The sequence below is a fragment of the Falco biarmicus genome, chromosome 1 (assembly GCF_023638135.1).
Source record: "Falco biarmicus isolate bFalBia1 chromosome 1, bFalBia1.pri, whole genome shotgun sequence".
Lineage (NCBI taxonomy): Eukaryota > Metazoa > Chordata > Aves > Falconiformes > Falconidae > Falco > Falco biarmicus.
The window spans coordinates 9,108,104-9,132,966 of record NC_079288.1 but is presented as its reverse complement, the minus strand read 5'-3'; the positions used below and the strand labels follow the sequence as shown (position 1 = coordinate 9,132,966).

Here is a 24,863-nt window from a genome sequence, read left to right as displayed (position 1 = left end):
CCAGGAAGAGCTGAGCCACTGGTGGGCTGGCTGGGGAAGAACACCGTGGTCTCAGTGCCACAAGCAGCCCCATTTCACACTGCTCGTTTAGCACCAAGCTTTTTACATCAGCACAAGGCAGAGCAGGAGCTCATGTCATCCACCCACGGGAAATGGCTGCTACAAGCCTAAGCCCAGAAAACACACATTTCACCCAAAATAAAGCAGAAAGGACTGATTGAAAAGGTGCTGTGCCAGACACAGAAGCAGAGACACCACAGTGAAAGAGGCAAGTGCAGCACAGGGGGAGAAGAGCACGACTGGCATTTCGGAAGACATGGAGAAAGGTGAGCTTAGACTGCTGAAGAACAAAAGATTGGCTATGGATGAATTTGGCAGAAGACCTGTTCAGATTTAAAGTGCAGAAATGAAACTGGGCAACGCAAGCAGAAAGTTCCCCTTTTCAGCACTGGCAACAAATGCAAAGTGCAGCTGAGGCACTTCCACATTATCAAGAGTGTCTTAGAGAAGGCAATGTGGATCCAGTGCTAGTGACGTGCAATCAAGTGAAACTGAAACCATACCAGACCCTTACAAGCAATCCATAGTGAAAACAAACATGGACTTGTTCTACTGGCTGCAGGATCATTCAAAACATTGCTTCTGTTTTGACCAGCTTTATAGAAAAGATTGGTACTGCGCTATATTCCCATGTTACTGTCCTTAGACTGCAGGGGACTGGATTTGTTCAAGAATGCGAGAATACTAGTGACCACCCGCAGCCTTGTATTTATGTCCATTTGCAGCAATACCATGTCTTCAGTCACCCAGGTTACAATGCTGGTATTTGTAGAGCAAAAGCAAACTGAAGGGAAACAACAGGCAACCTTATTAGAGCCATTATCATAACAAAACCATCACAATATGCAGTGTGCATCTGCGGAGCAGGGATGTGTGTTACCAAAAACTCAAACAAGTAGAATAAATTTTTATCCAATGTTAATTTAAGCATAAAAAAACTGTAAATGATCAAAAACACCAAAGGAAAGACTTTGTTTACTTGGTTTCTTGAAGTATACCCCATATAAAAATCCTGGATGTGGGTATTTATTGATCTGGTAACATAAAATCTACCTGATCAACATGAATTCATGTCAGCAAGACCAATGAAAAAAGCTGACAGACCTTTTCAGTTATGCAGCTTTATTAAGGCTGGTGGAAAGACCCAAAACTACAGGTTTTTAAATCTTTCTGGGACTTGAAAGGGCTTATCTATTAGCAAAGCTGATAAATTTTACTGAGAACCAAAAGGAAGACTGGCAGGGATGACTGGGCACCAGTCACCCATGCCCTTTTCTGATCAAATACAAAAAACTGCTGATGTGCATGGCAAACTGAATTGGGAGGACAAAACTGTCTTAAAGTTGCTCTTCAATTTATGCTCTTAGGTTGATTTCTGATCATAAAATGACAAAAAAAGCATTTTCATTTTCTCTTCCTGTTAGAGCCCAAAGAATGTGTTTTAGTCCTTATTGGGTATTGAATTATCAGATGCTCGTGCACACCTTGTAGGCATTCCAAAAAATGTCCAGGAATACCCTGCGCATTTAACTCAAAATATCGCTGTCCATCTCCAGGACATACACAGAAACAGCTGAAGCAGCAACTGGGATGCCTCCACTGCTCTGTGCCGAGTCCCAAGTTCCCGGTAAACAACCGAGCATGTCACGAAGATGCCACCCAGCTGGGGCCACCGAGTTGAACATGAGCCAGCAACATGCCCTTGCTGCAAAGACGGCTACCAGCACCCTGGGCTGCATCAGGCAAAGCACTGCCAGCAGGGCAAGGAGGAGATCCTTCCTGGTGAGCCCACACCTGGAATGCTGGGTCCAGTTCTGGGCTCCCCAGTACAAGAGAGGCATCATACTGGAGAGACTCTACTAAAGGGCCACTAAGATGACTGAGGGACTGGAGGAAAGGCTGAGTGAGCTGGGACTGTCGAGGCTGGAGAAGAGCAGGCTCAGGGGGATCCCAGCAATGTATATAAATACCTGATGGGAGGGCACATAGAGGACAACGCCAGGCTCTTGTCAGTGGTGCCCAGTGACAGGACCACAGGCAATGGGCACAAACTGACACACAGGACGTTCCCTCTGAATGTCAGGGCACTGGCACAGGTTGCCCAGGGAGGCTGTGGGGTCTGCACACCCAAATGTTCAAAAGCTACTTGGATATGGTCCTGGGCAAGTGGCCTCAGCTGGCCCTGCTTGAGCATGGGAGTTGGAGAAGGTGACTTCCAGAGGTCCCTTCCAACATCCACCATTCCGTGTCTCTGTGGAATCTAGTACTTCTAACACTGAAGGCTTACTACACGAGTGCACTGCAGGGAGCGGCCAACTTTTTGTGCAAGCTGCAGCTGCGCTAGTGAGAGAGAACGAAGAATGTCATCACCCTCACATACCCTTGTGTGGCGCAAGATACTTGTCCTATGGACTGGGGACTGATCGTGGGGACAGATGCCTTAAGTAATGCCAGCACAGCCAAGGAGTTCCACAGGAACAGGGTGCTGTGCGTTAACAGCAAAGACAGCAAACACCTTGTGTCAACTGACCAAGGATACAGCCACAATCCACACCACCAGCAGCTCCGTGCTGCTGACACATCCGTACTAGCTCTTCTCTCCTACAAGCAGAAGCTCCCCACGGGCTAATTTATCTGGCTTCCCGGGCATGTTTTGCAACTGGCAATGAATTTTTCATTGAATAAACTTTATCAACTATTGAGCTTCTTGTTTTAAACTTGGCTTGGCTACACTCGCACTGTGTAGGAGTCACTGCTGAGATCCCAAGTCAGACAAGGCTTTTTTCCTCTCTCCCTCTGGAGAAGAACAGGAACAGGAACAGTTGCTTTGAAAGAGCAATTAGTGTGGTCACAATAACAAATGAAACATTCCCAGCCTTACAGGTACTGTCTCAAACTAGATTAGCTGTAAAACTTCCAGCAGACATGCAAGAATAGAAGCTTATTTTTTTTCTCAGACCTAGAAACCTTCTGAACAGCAACACTCGGGGTAAAAGTCTCAGGGCTGCCCAGCGCCATCCCATGGCTCAGCCAACACTCCTCTCGCTAGAAGAAAGGGACTCAAGTGAAATCTTTGCAGAACCCCTAGCAAGCATCTTTTTTACCTCCCCCACCTAGCACGTACTGCTTTGAGAGGAAACCAACAGACACAAGTGACCAGCTCCTCTTCAGTACAGCATCTCTGACTGATGGGGGAAGCTGTGTACACCTGCAGCAGCCGGGCCCTCACTGGTGCAGCATGGAGAAACCAGTTCGCCTCGTGGGGCCAGTGTGAACCTCATGAAGTTCAACAAGGCCAAGTGAAAGATCCTGCACCTGGATCAAGGCACTCATCAGTATAAATAAGGACTGGGGGATGAAGGGATTAAAAGCAGCCCTGAGGAGAAGGACATTGGGATATTGGTGGATGAAGAACTGGACATGAGCTGGTAACGTGCGCTTGCAGGCCAGGCAGCCAACCCCATCTGGGGCTGCATGAAAGAAAAAGCGTGGCCAGCAGGTCAAGGGAGGTAAATCTCCCCCTCTGCTCTGCTCTGGTGAGACCCCACCTGGAGCCCTGCATCAGCTCTAGGGCCCCCAGCACAAGAAGGACACGGACCTGCTGGAGGGGGTGCAGAGGACGGATGCCAAAACAATCAGAGGGATGGAACACCTCTCCTGTGAGGACAGGCTGAGAGAGCCGGGGTTGCTCAGCCCGAAGGAGAGAAGGCTCCAAGGAGACTTTACTGCAGCCTTTCAGTACTTAAAGGGGGCTCATACGAAAGATGGGGACAGACTTTTTACCAGAACCTGTAGTGACAGGACAATGGGTAATGGCTTTAAACCGAAAGAATGTAGATCTTCACTTGGACATAAAAAAGACACCTCTTACAAGACGCTGAGACACTGGAACAGGCTGTGTAGGCCATTTGCAGACACCCCATCCCTGGCAGTGTTCGAGGTCTGGCTGGATGGGGCTTTGGGCAGTCTGACCCAGTGAAAGACGCCCCTGCTTATGGCAGCCAGGGGACTGGACTCGACAATCTTCAAAGGTTCCTTCCAACCCATTCTACAATTCAATGATTTTATAACTCAACGGCCACCAAATCCCTTCTATAGCCAGCGTAACCAGGAGCACAGCCAGTGGTGTAACTGTCCCTTCTGCACTTTCCTCCAGGCCTTTCTCCTTCTGATTCTCTTCATTCTCCAGCCTTTACTAAATGCAACTTTCTTCTCTGTTTTGTTAAGTCAGGCTGTGGACACAAAAACCATGTTAACTGCCAAACATTACCATGTCAGTGCTCAGGGATTCTTTCTGTTACTGAAAAAACAATGTTTGGGGTTTTTTCTGCCTAGGATAGATAAGAGAACCAAGTAATAGGGCAATCCCCTCAACAGCTGCACTAGAAGGATGAAGGATGCCGTACATCATGGAGAGGTGCAACACAGCGGCATGAAGGCCACAGCACCAACAACAACAGCAGCAGCAAGCAGAGCACTGACCCGTGGAGGACCTGACCAGCACATGCACTATCTGGCATCACTGCATTGAAGCCTCTAACTCCATGCAAAGGCTGAAACACTGTCTTCTACCTTTTCAGCTTTGTTTCTGCTTCATTAAAGAGGTAATTTCATCTCATCTAATGAGTGCCGATAAACTCAAGCAAAGTCCCACACTCGGCTATCAACCTGTAGGTTTTGCATTCTTGCACGTTACATTACATACACAGACATATATAATAACAGAAGAATGGCCCATATGGTTGAAGAACAACATGTGTTAAGATGCTGCCCACTGAGGGAGAAGCAGGAGCAGTTCCAGAGAAGAATTTCGCTATCAGAAAATGCTTGCTGAACAAGTGAGACTGAATACATATAGGGAGAAGTATTTGTGTAATATTTGGGGATGGTGCAGCGTTGACCTGGATTGTTCACGATTTGGAAACAGATCTGCTAAGTGGGGGGTGGGGAGGAGACAGGTTCAAATGTACTGGTGAAACTATTTTCCCTTTCTGTGCTTCTCTGCTGTCATAGTTTCCTAGCATTACAAGATGTAATTAATATTAGAACATGTAGTTAATATGACAACACAGAAAACCTTATCCAAGCATACCAGATCACCCTGTATACCTCTGAGGTACTTGACTTGGAACATCACCTTGGCAGCAAGGGACCTAGGAGTGGGGAAGGTTGCTTTCACCTCAGAAGCAAGTACCATGGATGCTGAGGGTGGGAGGAAGGGAATTCAAGGGGCCAACACGATATAACCCAGAGTGACCTCACTGAAACCTTTCCCAGACGGGTACGGAAGGAGCCCTGCTTGGCTGCAGAAGGACAGGATTTTGGACATGACAAAATAGCGCAGCAGAAGCCAGGCTGACATTTGGGTGCTGATCAAAGTAGGTTTTTGTACTATTTATGTATTTATACTTACATCCTCGGATGTGCCTAGAGCTGCAGAGGGGTTACAGGCTTGAACAGCTCTGAACATGTTGCTCATCAGCATCTGGCAAGACACTGCCTTGCCCAGAGACTTTTCTTCACACCGGTTGACAGCCTTATCATTTGTATTTCAGCAAAGCTGGAAAATTTCAGCCAAAGCTGAGGCTCCACACTTGGAAGGAGCTTGTACTGTGTGAACATGGACAATGCCTCCTGGCCCAAAATGGTTTTGTGTTTAAACAGATAAGAATAAGCAGAGCATGGGGAAAAGGAGGATTATTATCCTTATTTTAGAGACTGAGATTTAAAGCCAGGGGAGTGACCTGGCAAAACCACAGAGGCAGACCCTCTAGAAGCAGGAACTGAATATTTAGTCCCAGTTTGGGGCTTTAACTACAACATTGACCTTATTTCTCTAACAGTTCCTGGGTAAAGCCCCAAAAGACTGCACAGGCTGCTATGCCTGATAATATGCAAAGACAAGTAGCTGCCAGTAGGTCTCTATTTTCCTTCTTCCCTTGAGCAGATTTACTGGATTTGTGCTGAAATAGTGGAAAACAGGCAAGGCTACATGTCTAGCACCCTACACTGTGTCAGCTTCAACACCAAAGCAATTAGAAGAGGAAGAATAATCCACACCTGTGGGAGAGCTGCAGGAGCGACTGTTCTCTGGAGAAGGAGATGCAGCAGTCAGGTTTTGACATCCATCTTCTCCAAAACTCTTTTCTTGCAAATGGACCAAATGCTTGCAACCTAGTGCTGCTCAACAGCACTGTATTCCTCTTCTGTCTGTACTGAACAGACTCAGCTCAGCCTAGTGACTGTCTGTGGGCTCCAACCACTGTGTAAGACTGTCCGGGCTGCATGCAGGAGGCCAGCTTCCCAGCTGTTTTTACCGGTCATTCAAGGTTAGATAGGAATGGAAGTGCCCGAGTAAAGCACAAGGAGATAGAGGGATACCTTCTGCGGCCCTGCAGCATAATACCTACCTTGAATTACAGTGAGTGGACGCTAAAACAGTCATAAACATGCAGTGATTAACACCATATTCCTGGCCACGAACAGCTGAAGTATGTCAGGATTAACAGTGGTCAGCTGACATAGCTTTCAACGCTCTTAATTCTGTTTTCACTTGGGAAGCACTCATGGAAGCATCATGCTGAAGAACCCACTCCACAGCACACGCTACCTGTGTGCGTAAAAGGACAGAAAATTCCAGCCCCTAGGCGAGCTATAGCAGGTACTGCTCCTTTCAAGAACAGTCATGCAGGTTTGGTCTCTCCCAAAACGACAGAGCAGAACCTGAAAATGCCAAGACTGGCAGGAAAGATGATCACAGGTCTGGAAGGGGTTCCATGTATGACACAGGCTGGCAGTTTTCAGGCTGGGTAACACACAACAGAGGGGGAATAAGGCACTGTCCATAAAATCCTAAGTGGCCTGGAGAGGATGGATGAATATCAACTGTTTACTGCCTCCTCAAATACAAAAACTAGGGGAAGCAATAGAGGCACCACTCAAAAAACCAGCAGGGTGAAAATTCAAAATTAGTCAAGGTGATTTGCCTTCAAATGAGGGCTGGACAACCAAGGCAAATGCCTCTCAGGGAGCACCACGGATGCAAAAAACATACATGTATTCAGGAAACTGAATACTTTAATGGAAAAGAAATCCAGTAAGAATCACTGAGCACAAAGATGCCACATCTAGCTCACAAGACACCCAGCTGCACACAACTGAAGGCTACGGCGAAGTATCACACATGCTTCTGCAAGCAGACCACATGGGCCGTTGCCAGACACAGAACAACCCGCTGGGAGTTTTGATTTGACCCAGCACAGTTGCCCTTGTTTGTTTACATATCTGCAGGTAGAAACCACTTCAAGAGAGGTGCGTGTCAATTGGGAGCCTCTGACACAGCCCTGGTACATACATACATACATCAGATAACCTTGTAGGGAGCTGGGACTACTATCACAGCAGCCACCTCCGTGACAAGGACACAGGTCCTCCACATGGTCACATCTGACAGTCACTGGCATGAACCACATTTGTGTCCAAGTGCCATGCTGCAGAGCTGCGCCCAGCCTGGCAGCACGCACTCTGTCTGGGGGAGCCAGGGACCAGAGCTCATCACAGAGAAGAAATGCAGGAAAGAAGGAGACTGAAACATGCAGAGGGACATAACAACGAATGGGAATAGCATGTGTGTGCTCAGCAGCACCCACTTGTCTGCGTCTCCTAGTTAAGTACCCTTGATTAAAAGTGGAGAGCTAAGAAACCTAACATAAATTGACTTTCTCCTCCTTACTGCAAGTTGGAAACTGCAAAGGAAAAAAAGGTAAAAAACAAACTCTGCTATAAATGAAGCAAGTTTGGAGTGCCCACCTCTCTGAAGAGTGCGCCATAAAACTGAACAATATACGGGCAGTCACTGCTTCTCATTACTACATCAAGGTCCATCAGAAGCTGCTTCTGTTCTTTTTCATCCACTGTCGACCGAATTCTCTGAAAGAGGAAGAGTGGCAGAGACTTTATCACTTACATGCCATTACTGTATCCTCAGACCCACTTCTGCAGAAACATGCCAGGGACCCCAAACCCAAGGCTGAGCAGGCAATCCCCAAGGCATGCTCAAACACACTCTAAGAGAATTAACCTGGGTTCTCAAACAAGAAATATAACTGAAAACCCCTAAAGCCATTTAATTCAGACTATAAAATCCCCATTCCTCTCATGAGCATCAACATTTTCAGACTAAATGTTAGATTGAAATTAAAGAGCAGAAGTTTCATTGAAAACTACATAACCAACATATTCAGACTTTCGTTTCAAAACAAATTCCCACACAATTCTTAGCCATGTTGGACAGGGATCGAAGGCTCTTTTGAAATATAACCAAGGAACGTTATGTTTAAAATTTTGAAGACAAGCACAAAAGACAAAAAGGTTCCTTCCACCATGGCTGGCATGGTGAAAAGGGACCATCACATAACCAAGGGAAGACATTGCTCTGGTAGTGCTAGTGGTGGCCAACAGTCGCGTGAGCTCTTCTCATTAAACTAACAATTCTTTACCTCGTACTGGTCTAGGGAACATTAGCATTGTGTAAAAGACTATCTATATATACACACACATATACACACTATGTGTATATAATAATATATATACACACACTATACTTTATATATAGACTACATATAAAGAAAAGTCTCATTTGGGCTTGAAAGAACAATGCAAGTTTGAAAATTGAAAACTACACATTCAAACATGAAGCTTGTTAAATGAGGGATGGAGAAGACCATCCACAGTTTTTCACGTGATTTTACAGACATATTTAACAACTCGCACTAATTAATGCATTCCCTGAATCACAGGTAAGGAAATCGTGGTCCTGAAGGGGTGACTCATGTTGAAAAATCATTAAAAAAAAAAAAAAAAAAAAAAAAAACAAGAAAAAAAATAATTTGGCAAGAAGTCCAAAGCAACAGAGGTAGCCTGGACCCTTCTTGAGGAGAAAAACTATTTGGCTATCCAAAAACTTATTCAAGGTTGTGGGAAAAATCTGCTAGATACGAGTACTCACTCCCACTGCCACTACTGCCCTGTGAACTGGTGGCATCAAGACCACACACATCGGCAAGCACAAGGCTAAGTATCTGAAGGTACTTCCAAGGTTGGCCATTCATACAGCACCATGAGAAACAGTGCTCGATTATGGACCTTAAGACTATTTTGTGATGACCCACACAGAATGAGGGCAGTATCAACACTATAATTTTCCTTACCTTTAGTGTATCCTGATATTTTGGTATTTCACCACTCATTCTTAAGTTCTAGTAGCTCTAGTTTGGCCTAGACCAGTAACTGTCATGTTCAAATTGCCCTTTTCCCTCCCAGTGAATTCTAGAGTGCTCAGCAAAGCTGGCAAGAGACTTGCCCAGCACAACCCCAATCTGTCACACCCACACCCTGCGATGCCACTGGGAGGATGGGATTTTGTAGTTACAAACAGAACAAGAAGATTGGCTCAACGGACTAGTCATGAAACTGAAACACTTCACCTCTAGGTCACTGGTTCAAGTCTGTTCCACAGTTCAGACATACCACTGAAGAAAGCCTGATGAGTCTGATTATTTCTTTGCCTTGCATCTACACCACGTAAAACTCTGCAACCCCTGCTGAGATACCAAAGGCTGAGCAGATTAACTGTCTCCCTTCTAGATGGCACAGCACCAGCACTGCGTGAAAGGGTAATGCCACTGCTCTGACCTCGACAGAAGACAATGGATGCCCAAGCCACCATGGTGGGACCTATGAGGAACTGTTTCAGTCTCTCATCGAGATGCTACGACTGCTCTGAAAAGTTCACCTCTTTGGTGAGGAGCAATACCAAAAGGAGCTTTTCTCCACACTGTAACTTGCATCTCCCTTCTGTGCCAACTCTGTGTCTGTCTCCAAGAAGCCTCTTGCCTGGTCATCCAGGCATCTTCCCAGCCCCATTCTGCATTCCTCTTGCATGTGCATAATCCTGTCACAGCCATCCCTGCAGCATGCTCCTCAAACTCCACAACCTCCCCTGGAAGGATCTCCTCCCACCTCTGACATCCCCCTTCTCTGCTGTTACTACTCTAACTCTGGAAAGCATCTAATACATGCTATGGAGGAGGCAATTTTAATTGCAGCACAAAACAACACTGAACTCAAAAGACTCCTCCTTTTCCCAAACACCGTCTCCCCAGGGAGAAATGGAAAAGGCACACAGAAGACCCAGAGGGTGGGCAGTGGGTCAGCTATAAGGCAGAGCATCCAGGCAGACACCGGAGCCAAAGGACACCGTGAGAAGCCAGCACCACGTCCCCAACAAACACTGCTTCAGGGAGCAAAGTTAAGGACATGATGCAGGACTGGGAGGTCTCATACAAAAGTGCTGGAGACCAGAGACTGGCAAATTCAAGAGGAGGGTAAGCTGTCGGGGCAGCATGCCACACAGCGCTGGGCTGGGGTCAGCCCAGGCTGGAAAAGATGGCTTTGCTTAGCTGGTGCACTAGGGAGTCTGCTGCAGGCCAGTGGTCCCAATTCACCACCTAAGGAACCAGTGTTCACCAGCAAAACAAGAACAAAACAGCAAAAGGTGACTTGAAGTAAACAGCAGCCACCATCCAAACAGCACACGCGCCATCATGGCAACCTGCTACCTAAGTCCAAGGCAGAATGCAAGACACTGCAGCAGCTACCACAGACAGACTCCCCAAAGAACACGGGAGGTGGCAGGGAAGGAAGACACAAGGTGAGGCAACAGCCTGAAGACACCATTTAAGACAGGGATGAACAGTTCTGACAGCTTCAGTTCTCAGACCTTCCCGCCTGGTCGCTCTACTGCATGCAGGCACTGACATGGCCAAACTAGCCACATATATAAAAAGTGGCGTTTGTAGTAGAGCTTGTGGAAAGTTTCTTTGTTAATGGTTCCTTGTTGGCCTCAAACTTAAAACTGCATCAAATCCTCCAGGAGGAAATTCTCCAGCCCTTTTAATACAAACAGAGGTTAGGACAAAGCCTCCTGATAGCAGGAAGAAGAGCTCCGAAAGCTGTGCCCTGGGCAGCATCAACAGCAAAGGGACAGCCTATGCTGCGGACCAGACCACGCTCAAACCTAAAACCAGACAGATGCCAGAAACCAGACCCAAAACAGAAGAGACATCACCCAGCCCCAACACACACACAAAAAGATTCAGCTGCAGCGGGTAGCGACCAGTCCAAAAAAGAAAAGGAAAGAAAAGAAAAAAAACCCTGTAAACACCAAACTGAACACCAACCCCTTGGGCTACAAGACCAGGCGGAGCCATCCTGCGCACAGGGCTGGCAGCCCCCGGCAGGCAGCGCAGCGGGGCTCGGCAGTGCCACGGTGGCCTGGTGCTCCCAGGGGATGGCAGAGACCCAGGGCACCCAACTGCAGGAGAAAGAGGGTTGGCCCACTTGCTGTTGAGGACAAGAATATTTATCTACCCATCTGAAACACATTTACTGCCGACACAAGTATGTCAGTCTTCCACTGGTCACAGCTAGTTTCCTACCTGCAATAACAAGGTTCTCGTTCTCTCCCACCATTTCCTTCTCGCCCTTATTCACTCCCTTCCCAACGTACTTACTACCAGCAGGACTGGCTTCCCCAACTCTCAGTCAGCTACCCTAACGGATGAGCAAAACAGAAAACTCTCCTCAATAAACCATAAGGAGTCAACTTGGGAGAGGGTACCTAATTGTGCGAACAGCGGATATGATGATTTGCCATGAAGCCAACTTGCAAAAAGCCCCAAGGCTTCTCTCCAGAAGTCATATGAGAAATCCAAAGGACAGAGAAACTGCCCCCTTGACTGAGCTTAGTGTCAGTTTGGTGGGGTTTTATGAGCTATGAGGCATCCAGGTAAGGATGGAGAGATTATGGAGGTAGAAATAAATGTAAAATTTTCTGTTCTCAGGAGTATCTGATACTAGCAACCTATTTCAGCTGTGAGACTGCCATCAGAGAAATCCTGTGAAAGCCAAAGACATGAACATCTGTTTTAAAGCTATGGATGAGAGAGTAAGCACCGACTACGAGGCAAAATGATGGAAAAGAAGCACTGTGCTCTGAACAAGAAATGGCTCCACAGCTTCCTGGCTTCTCCAGGAAGAACAGGGATCCGACACAGACACCTCACAGGCTCGACGCCCTGCTGAACTTTCTGTATCTCTGTGCAGTGCCTCAGCCAGCTTCTCTGGTTACCCAACTGATCTTGAAATTGTTTCTGATTTTCTTAGGACAAGTTTAGAGCAGAAGAAGAGGAGGACCACCTGTAGTCTGGACAAAAATATTACCAGACTGAAGAGAAAACAAGAAACCAGCAACAATATCTGAGGACATTGGCTGGAACCGGAAACTAGACCAGGCAACACTGCAGAGCAGGACTACATCAGCTAGGCTGTTATACAGTAGGTATCAGAAGATACAGAAAATTCTGGTACATGGCTGAAAATCACTAAATCTTTTGGGGAGGGGGAAAACCAAACATGACGACTGTGGACAAAAATACCCTCTGCTGGATTACTCTTCTGGCTATAACTATTTCTGACAGAAAATTAATACAATTAAAAGAAGATTGTACGGGGCCACAACAAGAAGCTGAACGGTCAACCAAAGCACAAACCACTCCAGTCATCTCTGGATGGTGTATTTTTCAGCCAGCTGAATCATCAAAAAAGAAATGGGCAGCTTCTGCTAATACTGAACCCCAAACGCTGAAGGCACTCGCTGCTGCAGGGCAGAAAGCCCCAGGGCTAGCAGAGCCGAAGGGGAGAGGAGTGGGAGGCAGGGGGCTCCTGCCAGCCGCCAGCAGGCTGAGGACATCACTGCCGTGCTTGGGGTCCTGACCCGCACAGGTACCACCTAACAGATTAAAGGCTGGCTATTTTAAATATTCACTTATTTATCTTGTGAACTCTTCAAACAAGCAGCTTTCCTAGCCTTCAAGAGGCCTTTGTAAGTACCCTGGCTAATAAAACCCACACCAGGTCTTACAACACAGTATTTAAGTCAAAAGCAGAGCGTTCTGCTCCAACAGGGAGAACACTCCCCAGCTTTCATTCCAGTTTGGGCTCTTTTTCATTTATGTATTTTTACATCAGTCTGGAAAAAAATATGCCAAAGATCTTTTAAAACACTTTTTTTTGTGTGTGTGAGCTATCACCAGTGCCAGGGAAAAACCTCAGGACAGAAAGAAACCCCCCAGTTGCTGGGTGAGCTTCCCAAGAAAACCTTTTCACCAAAATAAAGTGGGGCTTCTCTACGGTTGCTTTGATGTGCCAAAGGCAGTCCTGTTCCTCGGATTTGTGGTGTCCTCCACAAGATGCACAACCCCCTTGAGCAGCTGGGATAACACCACATGGTGATGCTGGAGGGCAAATACTAAAGGGGGCTGGAGAACTGCACTTACTCTGAAGCCTCCAGGATGAAAGCAGGAGTGATGGCACTGGAGCACATCCTGAGAAGGGATCAGGGCTCTCTGCCAAGTGAAGCAGCCCAGGAGATTATTCACAAGTCACTTATGAACTGCCACAGACCAAGTGAAAACAGACTAAAGAGAAAATGAGAAACCAGAAGCAAAGTCGAAGGCCCCTGGGTAGAACTGGAAGCTGAACCAGGCAGCATTGCAGGGAGCTGGTGGTGCTGCAGGCAAATGCCAGCCAGGGCAGGTATTTCTTCAAGGAAGAAGAGCCCAGAAGAGAAACCTGCCAAGGAGGTGAGGAGTTAACGTACGAACTGGCCTTGCAATTGTGAATTTGCAGAGACAGAGCTGGCACTGGACAAAATTGGGCTGTTCTCTTTCCCACCTGGAAGAGTGTTGACCTCATATGCCAATAAATCCTCAAGAAAATGAACAGGGTTTTTTTTCTTCAGTGAGAGGAAGAGCACAACGCCAGCTGACCCAGAGCAAATGGATTTCACATCTCTAGGAGGACCTAAGAGAGGAAGGGACCACATGAATAAGAGGACTGTCTTTTATAAAGATTCTGGAAACGCAATACAACATTTTTGAGGGGCAAAAATAAGAAAGGTCTGAATACAAATCCTCCAAGTTGGATTCCTCTTTCCTATTTCCTCCCCCCCTCCTCCTGTTGGCTCTAGGAAGAGGGCCTCTATGGCAGAAAGGGTAAGGGATGCAAAAAAGCCTGGGGGCCTGTCAGTCCTTCCCGCTGGAGCAGGTAGGTACCCTCGCTGCAGCTGCCAGGATCCATACGCTGCCTGGTAAGGTCAAAACACATCAAAAGGAAAAATGAAAGAAAACAGTGCCTCCACCGGCAGATCAAAAGTAATTTCCATGATATTTCAGCACTCAGGAATTATTTTCCTGCAGTGGTAAGAAATATAGGCAGGAAGCAAACAGGCTGTGCTTGGGCAGCTCGGGGGGTCCCAGGGCAGCAGGTGTGGGTGGGCTCCGCAGCAGCGGTGCCACATGTGCCAAGGGGGGAGAAAGCAGAAGGCTAAGCAAAACCATGCTTCAAGGAACCAAAGACTGCTCCCTGTGCAAAGGCATGACAAGCTAGAAGAAGCCAGAGGAAGGAGCTCAGAACAGGATTTGAGGGGATGCAGGCTGCGTAGGCTGAGAGGTGAGCAGTATGAACGCCCAGAGGCACCAGGCTGCTTTAGCACAGCAGGTGCTGCCATCAGCCACAGAAAGACTCCAGCACGGGGGGGAAGAGCAACATTTCACATTGCATGCTTATAGAACAAGGAGGATTTGAATCTGTCCACAGCAGAAGGGGCTGACAAGCCACAAGGGGTGCAGCCTGGTCAGGGCAGCTGAAAACAGGACTTGGCCCTTCCAGGAGTAGGGTAGGAAGATACCTGACTGCGCTGGAAATTTGCAGCCGTGGTAGTAGAAATCTGGGTAGTGGTGGTGAAGGATGGAGGAGCAGCTGGGGGAGGCCCCCATACCAATTTTCTCTGCATCTAATTAGCAGCTTCTGGAGCCATTGCTAGTGAAACACAACTTTTTAGAACAGACGACAACTTTTGGCTTGCCGTCACCATAAAGCTATTTCCTACTGCTGAATGTCCTTCCAAGGATGATTTGTCTGCTGCACCAATGCTGCTCTTAGGGAAGCACAGGAGAGGGACAGCAGCACCACCAAATAACCAGAGACACGGGCTTTGCAATCCAGCCAGCTGCAGGGCAGCACTCCTGATGCCCGCACACAGCATGGTGCCGCGCCACGGAGCTGCAAGCAGGTGTCACTGAGATTGTAGCCAAGACCTCAAATCGCTAGTCTGGCACGTTTTCTTCTCAAACCACCATTCCCCTTCTCAGCCTTCTCTTCCAGAAGGGCATTATGTTGAAGGAGAAGAAAACAAGTTGGAGTTCCTGCCTGTAGAGCAAGGAGAGACCACGGAGAGGAGCTGTTCTCCCTGAAGGCAGGCAGGGAGCTGGGGCTTCAGAAGCCATCAGGACACCACAGGGAGGTGGGAGACAGAGCAGAAGGCGGACAGTCCCAAACACAGATGGCCTGTAGGGCAGACTTAGAGCAGGAGCAGGGAGATTAATGTGCAACCTCAGCAACCAAAAGCAACAGCAATCTAGCAAAGAAAAGGCTGAGTAGTTTGGGATGAACTATTCACTAGACCAAGACCAACCCTGTCCTGAAACCTCATCTCCAATAACCACACCATCCAATCTGTGGAACAGCTGCTGCTGCCTCAGAGACCTCACTTACTGTTCCACCCACAGGTCTGTCTTTGCTTGGTTTACTGTTTGATCCCCACTGGGAAAAACAGAACAGTCCCTTACACTCACATTTTAGAAATTATGTGGTTGCCCAGACACTCCAACCTTCCTCCTGGAGGCCCAGCCATGCCTGCCCCAGGGGAGTGGGTTCAGAGAAAAGAAGGTGGCACCATTCCAGCCCACAGTTTTGATATTTCAAAGTTTAGACACTGTAAACCTAACAGGGTTTGTTTGTTTAAAAGCGAGCCCCCAAGCCCAGCACCCCCCTGAGGCTCAGACCACCTCTCCTCCTTTGGGAAAGCCAGTTCAACATGCTGTGCAGCGTCACCTCCAACCCTGTGCTTCAAGAACACAGCACTGCTGCCTTCTGCCTCTCGGATGGGAGCTGTACCTGCACCACGGACCCTTCACACTGACAGGGTTATCACCCTACAACACTACCAGCCCTTGTGCAAACGCAGTCTGGGACAACAAAATTTCTGTGCCAGCAGACACATCTCCTTCTCAATAATGTTAGCTAATCCAACAAAGCACTCTTCCCAGCACAGCTTTACCCACTGCAGGGCTTCGGGAAAAAAGCCACTCAGCCAGAGGTATGCCTTTTTCTCACCTGTGGTTATCATCATCACAGTAGCAAAGCTAGAGCTGCCCAGGTGACACCCCTTGGGTTTGAGGAGCTGGGAGTCACATCACAGCACTACCTCAGCAATTTTCAACCTGTCATCTGCAAACTCCATCTAAAAGTTCCACCAAAGGCAACTGAGAGAAACAAGTCTTTAGCTACGGGCAGTCTCTAGCTCCACTGGAGACTTTTAGGGATTCAAAACCAGGCTGAAACACCACTGCATGGTGATCCAAAACACTCAGACCTGGCCAGCGACGCCACCTCTGTGAGAAAGTCAATATTTAGTGAAGAAAACCAAAGGACGGTGGTTACTCCAGTAACCTGACACACTACGGACAAGTAAATTATAGTCACAGCAGCTAGAGTCAGGGCTGAGGCACATCTGCCTGGCACGTGAGAACAGCAGGAGTGAACGTTTCCAGATCAGATCAGGGAATATTTCAAAGAAGACAGAGATTTGGAAAAGGAGCAAGACTGTTACATAGCTCACTGCTATGCTTTCATGGGAGCTATGGGAGCACTTACAGTTGATATCACCAAGTTAAAAGACTGACGTAGTTTGCTGCCAGCCCACAGCAAGCACAGAAAAGGGGGGGGAGAGAGAGAGAATGGCTGCCGCCCACCTCAACAGACAAGCAGCTCCTCAAAGATGCCCAGGCAGCAGCACTGCTGTGGCAAGACAAAGATTACTCCACATTGCCCAGCTGGGAAATGAGGTTGCATACTGTATCTGGTTTTCTAGTGAGTCTTTGGGTAGTATAAGGTAGAAAATGGACAGTCCAGAAGACTGCTACGCTTTCCACCTCCACAGCAGGTCCAGCATGGCAAGCACAAAGCAAAAGATGCTCCATTACACATCAGCCAGAGCAAAACACTCCCTAAAAGATGTCTGCTCCATTCCAGCTCCTCCTGGTGAGGCTATACCATGGCACATGCTTACATAAAAAGCAAATTTTAAGTCACTACCTTATTTCACAGAAGACACCGAGAAGCCTCAGAAGATACCAACTTGCGCCTACCACCAGCCTAGGCTGTATCTGAACCAGTGACCCAGAGGTGAAAGGCCCATGCCCCGTTATCGGTCTCCAGAGACATGTGATCCCCTCAAAACAGTAGGTTCCTGACAGGCATTTTCAAAAGGGCACAAGCAGTTATGAGAGCTTCACAAATCACTTGACAATATGCCCATTATACAATGTATTTTCAGCAAATAGCAGCCTTTACACTGGAAATAAATAGAAAAGAGCAGTAGATGGGTGCTAGATGGAAGAACATTAATTCTCCATCACATTTCATCCCTAATGGACTGAAGTACAAATGTAAGTATGGGCATCACCTACTTTAACTGCCATAATTTGCCCACTTGGTTTGTGGACCATTTTGTTGACAGAACCATAAGCGCCTCGTCCAATTTCTCCAAGGTCTTTCAAGTCCTCTGCTGTAAAATCCCAATGTTGTTCAGGGGAAATCTTCAATTTTCCTGATGATTCAATGCTGTGTGTTCTCAGTCTCTCTCTGTCAAAAATATTGGGAAGCAATTTTTCCACATTTTAAATAGTCTGTAAATTTCTCTTTTCAGCACTTGATTAAACATTAGAAGAGAGGGGTTCACAAAGGCTACAGCAACAATCTGACTCCACGAAGGATTTTGGTTGGGGTGGGGGGTGCAGGGGTAAGGGAAAATGTTAAATCAAAAATGACATACACTTGCCCACAGCTTCAATTAAGGATAAGTTTCTCCAGCTGCGGCTTAAAATTCAATGTGTCTCATATAGTAGAGTCATTCTAATCACTCATTCACACAGTTCTTTCTGCTTTGTACAAAATACATCAGGCCTCAAACAGGATCTGGTATCATGCAGAACCAAGAGCCTGAAGAGCACTCCCCAGCCCCATCTCCCCAAAGCTTCTGCTGCTCTACACCACCACGCTCCCAGCAGCTGTCTGCCTTCTAGCTGGGCTTCTATGCAACACGGGGAAGCTCTTCTGTGGGAATCAAGGGGACTTTAGAAAGAGTTTGCTCTTAATGGAAAACTGCAACTTAAAAAAACCCAAACGTTTTAGGTCATCATTTAATTTATATTAAAAAAAATAAAATAAAGATCCAGTAATTTATATTTATAAAAACCAAGTTGTTGTGACATAAGAAAACAAAACCTGCCTGTTCAAGTGTGTCTTTGCTAAACACCTAAATTAACATTCTCAGGCAAACACTGTCCCTACTAAAACCACCAGGACCTGTCCAGGTAAGGAGCAGACCAATGCTCAAAATTTGTAGGACAGAAGAATTCAACAGTTGCTTTAAGGTACCCCTAGTTACTCATTCAAATGCAGCAATGCCATCACTGAATTAGTAGGAAATGCACAAGTATTTTCAACACTTTTCATCTTCAAATGCCATGCAAATTTTCAGGTTTTCTTTAATTAATTAGCTGGTTCACACTTCTTGGGTCATAAAGTAAGCCAAAAGCTTGAATTTCCCACTTTCAAGTAGCATTAACAGCATTAAAGACAGTTCCCACTGCAGGGCACACCCATCTCACGCAGACATGAAAGCACACAGGTTCTTCTGACCACCCTGTGCATGAGGGAGATTCTGTCAAACTCATCCCAGGGACTCCAAGCACTTCTCTTGGGGATTTGATTAAGCCACCGCTTGCTCACCCAGGGTCCAGCCCAACGAGCAGAACATACATGAAATATTCTACCAAATACATACAGCTTGTTGAGTTTATCAGCCAGAGGAATAAACACATGATGGCCAATTCCACACTGATAAATGCAGTCGTTTGTCCAGCAGCAGCTGCCAACGCTACCCAGCTGGATGTGATGGAGGACCCATCACAACCTCCACTGGGTTTTATTTGGAACTTGGGTTTTGCGAGGGCAATGAGGTTACGTCCAAAGGTCAACTGACTGGAGGAGCTACGGTTCAAACGGCTTAATCTGTGGCACTTTGGTTCAGTGCTTCCCAGGCTTCAAGCAGCTGCATGTCCCGCAGCCATGAGCCAGCTGCTGCAAGCCTGGCTGAGCAGCTCCTCTCACCACTGGGCTGCAATGCCCTGGTCCCCCCTGCTCTCCAGCCTGCCCAGCCTGAGGCTCTCACTCTGCTGCTCCCTGCAGCAGGCTCTCCACTGCCCTTAGGAACAATTCGGGAAACCTACCACTAGTGCTACAATACAGCACAGATGTGACGGACACAGCAGCCCGCGCAGCAGAGGTCACACCCCTTCGTTAGCACTAATAGCATATCTTTGAGCTTCTGTACATAATAAAACACTGTATTGAGTAGGGTTCTCCATGGAATTTGCTTACTAAAAAGCAAAGAATGAAAATAAGGCAGTAAAATGACCAAAAGAAAAAAACAAACCCAAACCAAAAAACAAACAAAACGGAGGGAAAAAAAAGAAAAGAAACATGATCTCCAGACTTGCCAGCTGTCTTGCAGGCAGCTTATGTTGGAAGCTGCATGAATTAGTTACTATCTAACTGCTCAATCATCCTATTTTGTCACTGCCATAAAAATAGTTCTTCTTTCGAAGGAAGAAGGTAGGTGAGAAGCTTGGTGCCAAGGAAGCACCAGCAAACAGGCGTTTCCTGCCTGCCTCCTGCCAGCTGGTGGGCAGGAAGAAGCATGACCATTGAGAACTACATCTTGTTCAAAAAGGCATGGGAAAAAAGGCAGAGGTGCTACCAGGAGGGTGAAATGTAAGGTTTGATTTTCTGAGCAAACCCTTTCTGTCTCTGGTTTCAAAACAACATTTCACATTGAAGTTCTCAGAGTTAAAAAATTTAAATGCTGATGTGATTTGTTCAGATAAGGCAGTCAAACCCAGCTCCACTCTTCCCTCTGCCTGTTTCTTTTCCCAGGAAACTTTGCTTTTCTTACCCTACGTCAGAAGATAAAGCAAATTTGAATTCATTATGTCCTTGTTACACAAGAAGCCTGTTTCTCCCCAGCTGTAGCATGAAAGCAGATCTGTGCCATTGTTCCCGCAGCTGCAGGATGGGTGGTTCGAGCAGCCGGGAAGAAGATGTGAGCTAGGAAATACCCGGCCGCCGGTCTGCACCAAGTGCCCTGCGCAGCTGGACTCGGGCGCAGAGCAGCGGAGCCCCAGGGGTTTGGATTGAGATGTGCTGTCACCATCCACCCACAAAACCTCACGTGCTGCAGCTTAATTTGGCTTAATTTCCATTATGTATTTATGATGCCATCTGCCTTGTATTGCAATCACAGTTCCTACTTATCTTTTTTCAAATACCCAGGGAAACGGCCATATACACAAATGACAAGTTTGACAGTGTGACAGACATTTTAATATAGGTTTTGCTTGTTCAGCTGATTTGTCACGTGTAAACAACGCAGTTTTCCTTTCAGCAGCATGGTCTATCTTAAGAGTCAGTAACTGGAATGCAATGATGACTTTCAGCATCAAAAATCTACATTTTATGTTAGGATTTTTCCAGTGTAAGTCAAAATGACAAGGGATTTCCATGCCAAGAAAGCAGCTCAAAAACCTCAAATCTAGAACATAGACACTTTGCACTGAGATAAAATGGGCATTTTCTGATGTAAAACTGAGGGAGGCAATAAGAAGAAATAAATCATCAGTGCACTACACCTATTACTAGATTTGCACTGCTGCAGATACACGAGGACTTAAATCCACAGGGCAGACATGCCCCCAAGCATACAAAGCGCCTGCATAAACCCTGCGCTGCGCTGGACACAACGGCCTGCTTCAGGACACAGGAGGGTGACCACACAAAGCGGTGCCTGGCGAAGGTGAGAGGTGACCGTGCCCAGCCCTGCGGCTGCACCCGCTGCCACCCCCCTCCCTCCCCCCAGTGCTCGCACAGGCGCGGGCGGGCACCCCGGTTCTACGCCGTGCAACCCACAGCTCCCAAAGGCTAGGGATGCGGGGCAAAATCGGGCACGTAGTCTCCAAATTACCAGCATGTGTAAAATAGATTACTGCAGATTAACAGAAAAAAAATTGCAATAAGCAGCTAGAGGGCTAGATACCCCTCAAACATTCAGAAGAAGCATTTTCAAATGCACCGTAGGGACTATAGCTCCTGACACTTGTGCTGGACTTGAGCCTCCAGCTCCCCACCTGGCTGCTGGGAGGTTTTAAAAGGAAAAAAAAAAAAACCAAAAAAAAACCCCAACAAACAAAAGAGGCGTAGGCAGCTGCTCCAAGGGCAACAATGTATCACAACTGGCAACAATGTATCACAACTGGCAACAATGTATCGGCAGTGTAGCAATGCTATGTAGCAACAATGTATCAATAATGTAGCAATGACATGCGGGGACAATGTAGAAACAATGTAGCCATAATATGTAGCAACACTGTAGCAACAATGTAGCAATGAGAGAGTTATATAGCAACAATGGGGCAACAATGGGGCAAGGCTGTAGGGTGTCTGGCGCAGGGGTTACTGTGGGGTCCCAGCAGTCACCCGAGGGCTCCCGGCACCAGCCAGCCCACAGCCCCCGCTGGTCGCCCCCTCCCACCCGGCGCAGGGCTCAGACCCACGCGGGCTGGGGCTGCCCACTGCCAGCCCGGTGACCAAGCCCCTGCCACAGCCACAGGCCCAGGTTCTTCTCCTGGGAAGAACCATGAAGAGCACTGGGAAGATCTCGGACAGGCTGTGTTAGTTCCCCTCGCCCTGCTGTTAGCACCAAACTGCAGGGAGGCCAAAACTTTTTAAAACAAGCGCTTCCTTGGCACAAAAAACAAAAAAGGAAGACTAGGGAGAGAGCAGAGAAAAGTTGGTGGATTTTTTTTAAGCAAAAATGAAAGTTATCAGACATGAAGCAAGGCCAGAAAGATGCTGTAGTAGCTACCTAACTCCTCTTTTCTTTAGTTCGGTAGGAGTTCTGCAGGACTCAGCCCCAGGCTGAGGTATCTGACATGACAATTGACATGAACCAACCAGCTCTGCAGAGTCAAAGACCCCAGCGAAGCAGCTGCGCTTGCCTGCGTAGTGCTGCTGGATTCTTCTAGGAAGTCTCTCATTAAGGCTCCTTTTTACACCACGTTAATAAGAACATATTCTACTTCTCCACAAGTTTGGTAAAACGCTGCTCAGCACAATGGGACTTTAGAAACTGATTTGTGGTCAATCAGCCAAAGGAATGCTAAAATGTAAATCCTAACAAAAAAGCTTCCATGCAAACCGCAGGGGTTTAATAACACTGTGCACGGCTCTACGTTCAGAGTAAAAACACAGCTTGTGGCTCTGGCTAACATGTTTCTACCAAGTCTGTCAAACAGCTTAGAGAGGCTGCAATGCTTCTGTCTCGTTGCCTGTGTTACTCATAAAACAGTTTTCAGACCCTGCAGGCTACCACTAATGAAGTAGCAACCCTACTTTAAATTTCACTGGAGAAAGTCTCCAAAAGAAATGTTCCACTTTTTTTCCTAGAGGGCTGCAAATGGTGGGGCCCTCACAAATCATTCGGATTCTCATGAGAATAAGAATAATACATCCAATAAGGGGATGGGCAACAGCGCCCTTGCAAGAGGGGCAGCACTACATCAGTTTTGCTCTGACCTATGTAAGTTGTCCTGAGGCTTAGTTACATTTAATAACAAATTCCTGCGCATGAATAAGAGATACAGAAAACGTGTCAAAGGCATTTAAATTACTTGGGTTTGTACCTCTTACCTACACAGACTGAAAGCCAAAGTACACTTGCTCCCCTTCACCATGACCAAGTGGCAGAAATTCTCCCTATCGTTGCTCTGGATTTCTACGCTTTCCAAAACGTTAAAATAAAGCTATTAACAAAAGTATGGAAGATTGCACAGCCCCTTCCACAGCCCTCAAGACTTGGTCTAGCACACACTCAAGGCTGCAAAGAATCTCCCTGACTTCAACGGTGTTTGGCTGAGGCTTTTAAAATGTCAATATTTTGTATGAAGCTCCCCTGGTAAACTACTGAGTTACAATGGATTTTGATTAACCCTGCCCTTGACACGGAGGAAACCGCTCGATTCCTCGTGGCGAAGCCTGTGCCAAATTTAACTGAGCATATTAATCTCAAACTCATTTTGATTTGGACATGAGCCAGACTGCAGCACAATCACTGAACCCACCACAGCTAAGTATTTAAAGCTTACACTGGATTCAAGCATTTCAGCATAGTACCAGAAAAAACGGAGCTAATTAATTTAAATAACCCTCCTGAGAATGCTGACTCTTTTCCTGAAACATTATGCCTTTGCAGGAAACAGAGACATGAGCACATCTGTAAGAATCAACAAAAGAACCCAAATACCCACTTTAAATAATTTGCCAACTGATACTGAGATGCCACATCATTATCATTACACAAAAGTCACTCAGTGGAATGACACTATTTCTGAGACAAATTCCATTAATTTAATAGATGCCATTTTTGCGGGTATGGAAAATATTTCACAATGGCTAACAGACAGTTAAGCTTACTGTAGCCTGCTGGAAAGTTTCTGGATGAGGTCCGCTTCTCTCCTTTTGAAACTGAATGGGACAATGTGATTACTACCCAGGGTTGCTTGTGTATCACTTCAGCCAGGAAAAGTTGTGAAAATGACAGGAAAACATGGTGCTGTTATCACATGACACAATAACGTACAACACAATACTCAGCTAGTCACACTACCCATGGAGTGCTCAGTGTAGATGTCAGTGTGCTACACATTCTTCTTCCAAATTTTGCCTAAGCGACCTTCCCTCACTGGAAGCAAAGCCACATCTGATGATTTGAACTGCATTTTAATATATTAAATTGTAACAATTTGGTTTTCTTACAGCAACAGCAATTATTATTTCCAACTGTATTATTGCTATGATTAGAAACATGAATAATTGCATTCAACTTACTAACCAAATACCTGTATGTTAGTGACATGCTGTTCCCTTGAGACACATTGACCATCACTGCTCTGTTTTAATTCTGGTCTCTAAAGCAGAACTTATTAAATTTTTTTTTTAAAAAAAGTATCTAGCTTTCATCCTGAATCCACCAATCTAGGACTGGTGGTGTCTCCCAGGGAGGCTTGTCGTTCACCTTACACCCTCTCCTAACGAGTAAGTTTGCATGACTTGAAAAACTACATCCTTTCTTACTGCCTCCAGAGCCACACAACTGACTGATAAATGAAGGTTAATTACCACTCTGTATTACAAGACTTATCCAAGAACAAAAATCAGGTTCTGGATCTCCGAGTCCCTCAAGCTGTCCAGCTTCAGAGATCTCCATTTCCAGTGTGAGGGCCTGTTATCTCAGAATGGTTCCAGTAGCTTGGGCAAGACAGGGTCCTGCTAAGCACTTTGTGGAGGGCACACAGACAACAAGCGCACAGGTGCTTGTACAAACGCCCACAGCAGCTACCTGCAAATGGTCAGCAACGCAAACTCAACAGTTTCGCTCAGCTCCTTTGGAAACACTGGAGGTAGATAATGAGCATTGTTATTACAAGTACAGGAAACATTTTTGT

At 46.6% G+C, this 24,863-nt stretch overlaps 1 protein-coding gene across 2 annotated transcripts in view; it reads right to left on the bottom strand.

Moving 5' to 3' along the window:
• The window catches only part of MAP2K4 (mitogen-activated protein kinase kinase 4), a 90,241-nt gene that overhangs the window by 20,365 nt on the left and 45,013 nt on the right, over nt 1–24,863 (bottom strand). For both annotated transcript variants that reach the window (XM_056329871.1, XM_056329877.1), the window contains exons 3-4: nt 17,712–17,886; nt 7,870–7,989 (exon numbers count right to left, since the gene is read on the bottom strand). In XM_056329871.1, the coding sequence (XP_056185846.1) occupies nt 7,870–7,989; nt 17,712–17,886 (295 nt within the window). The remainder of the gene's footprint in view (nt 1–7,869; nt 7,990–17,711; nt 17,887–24,863) is intronic.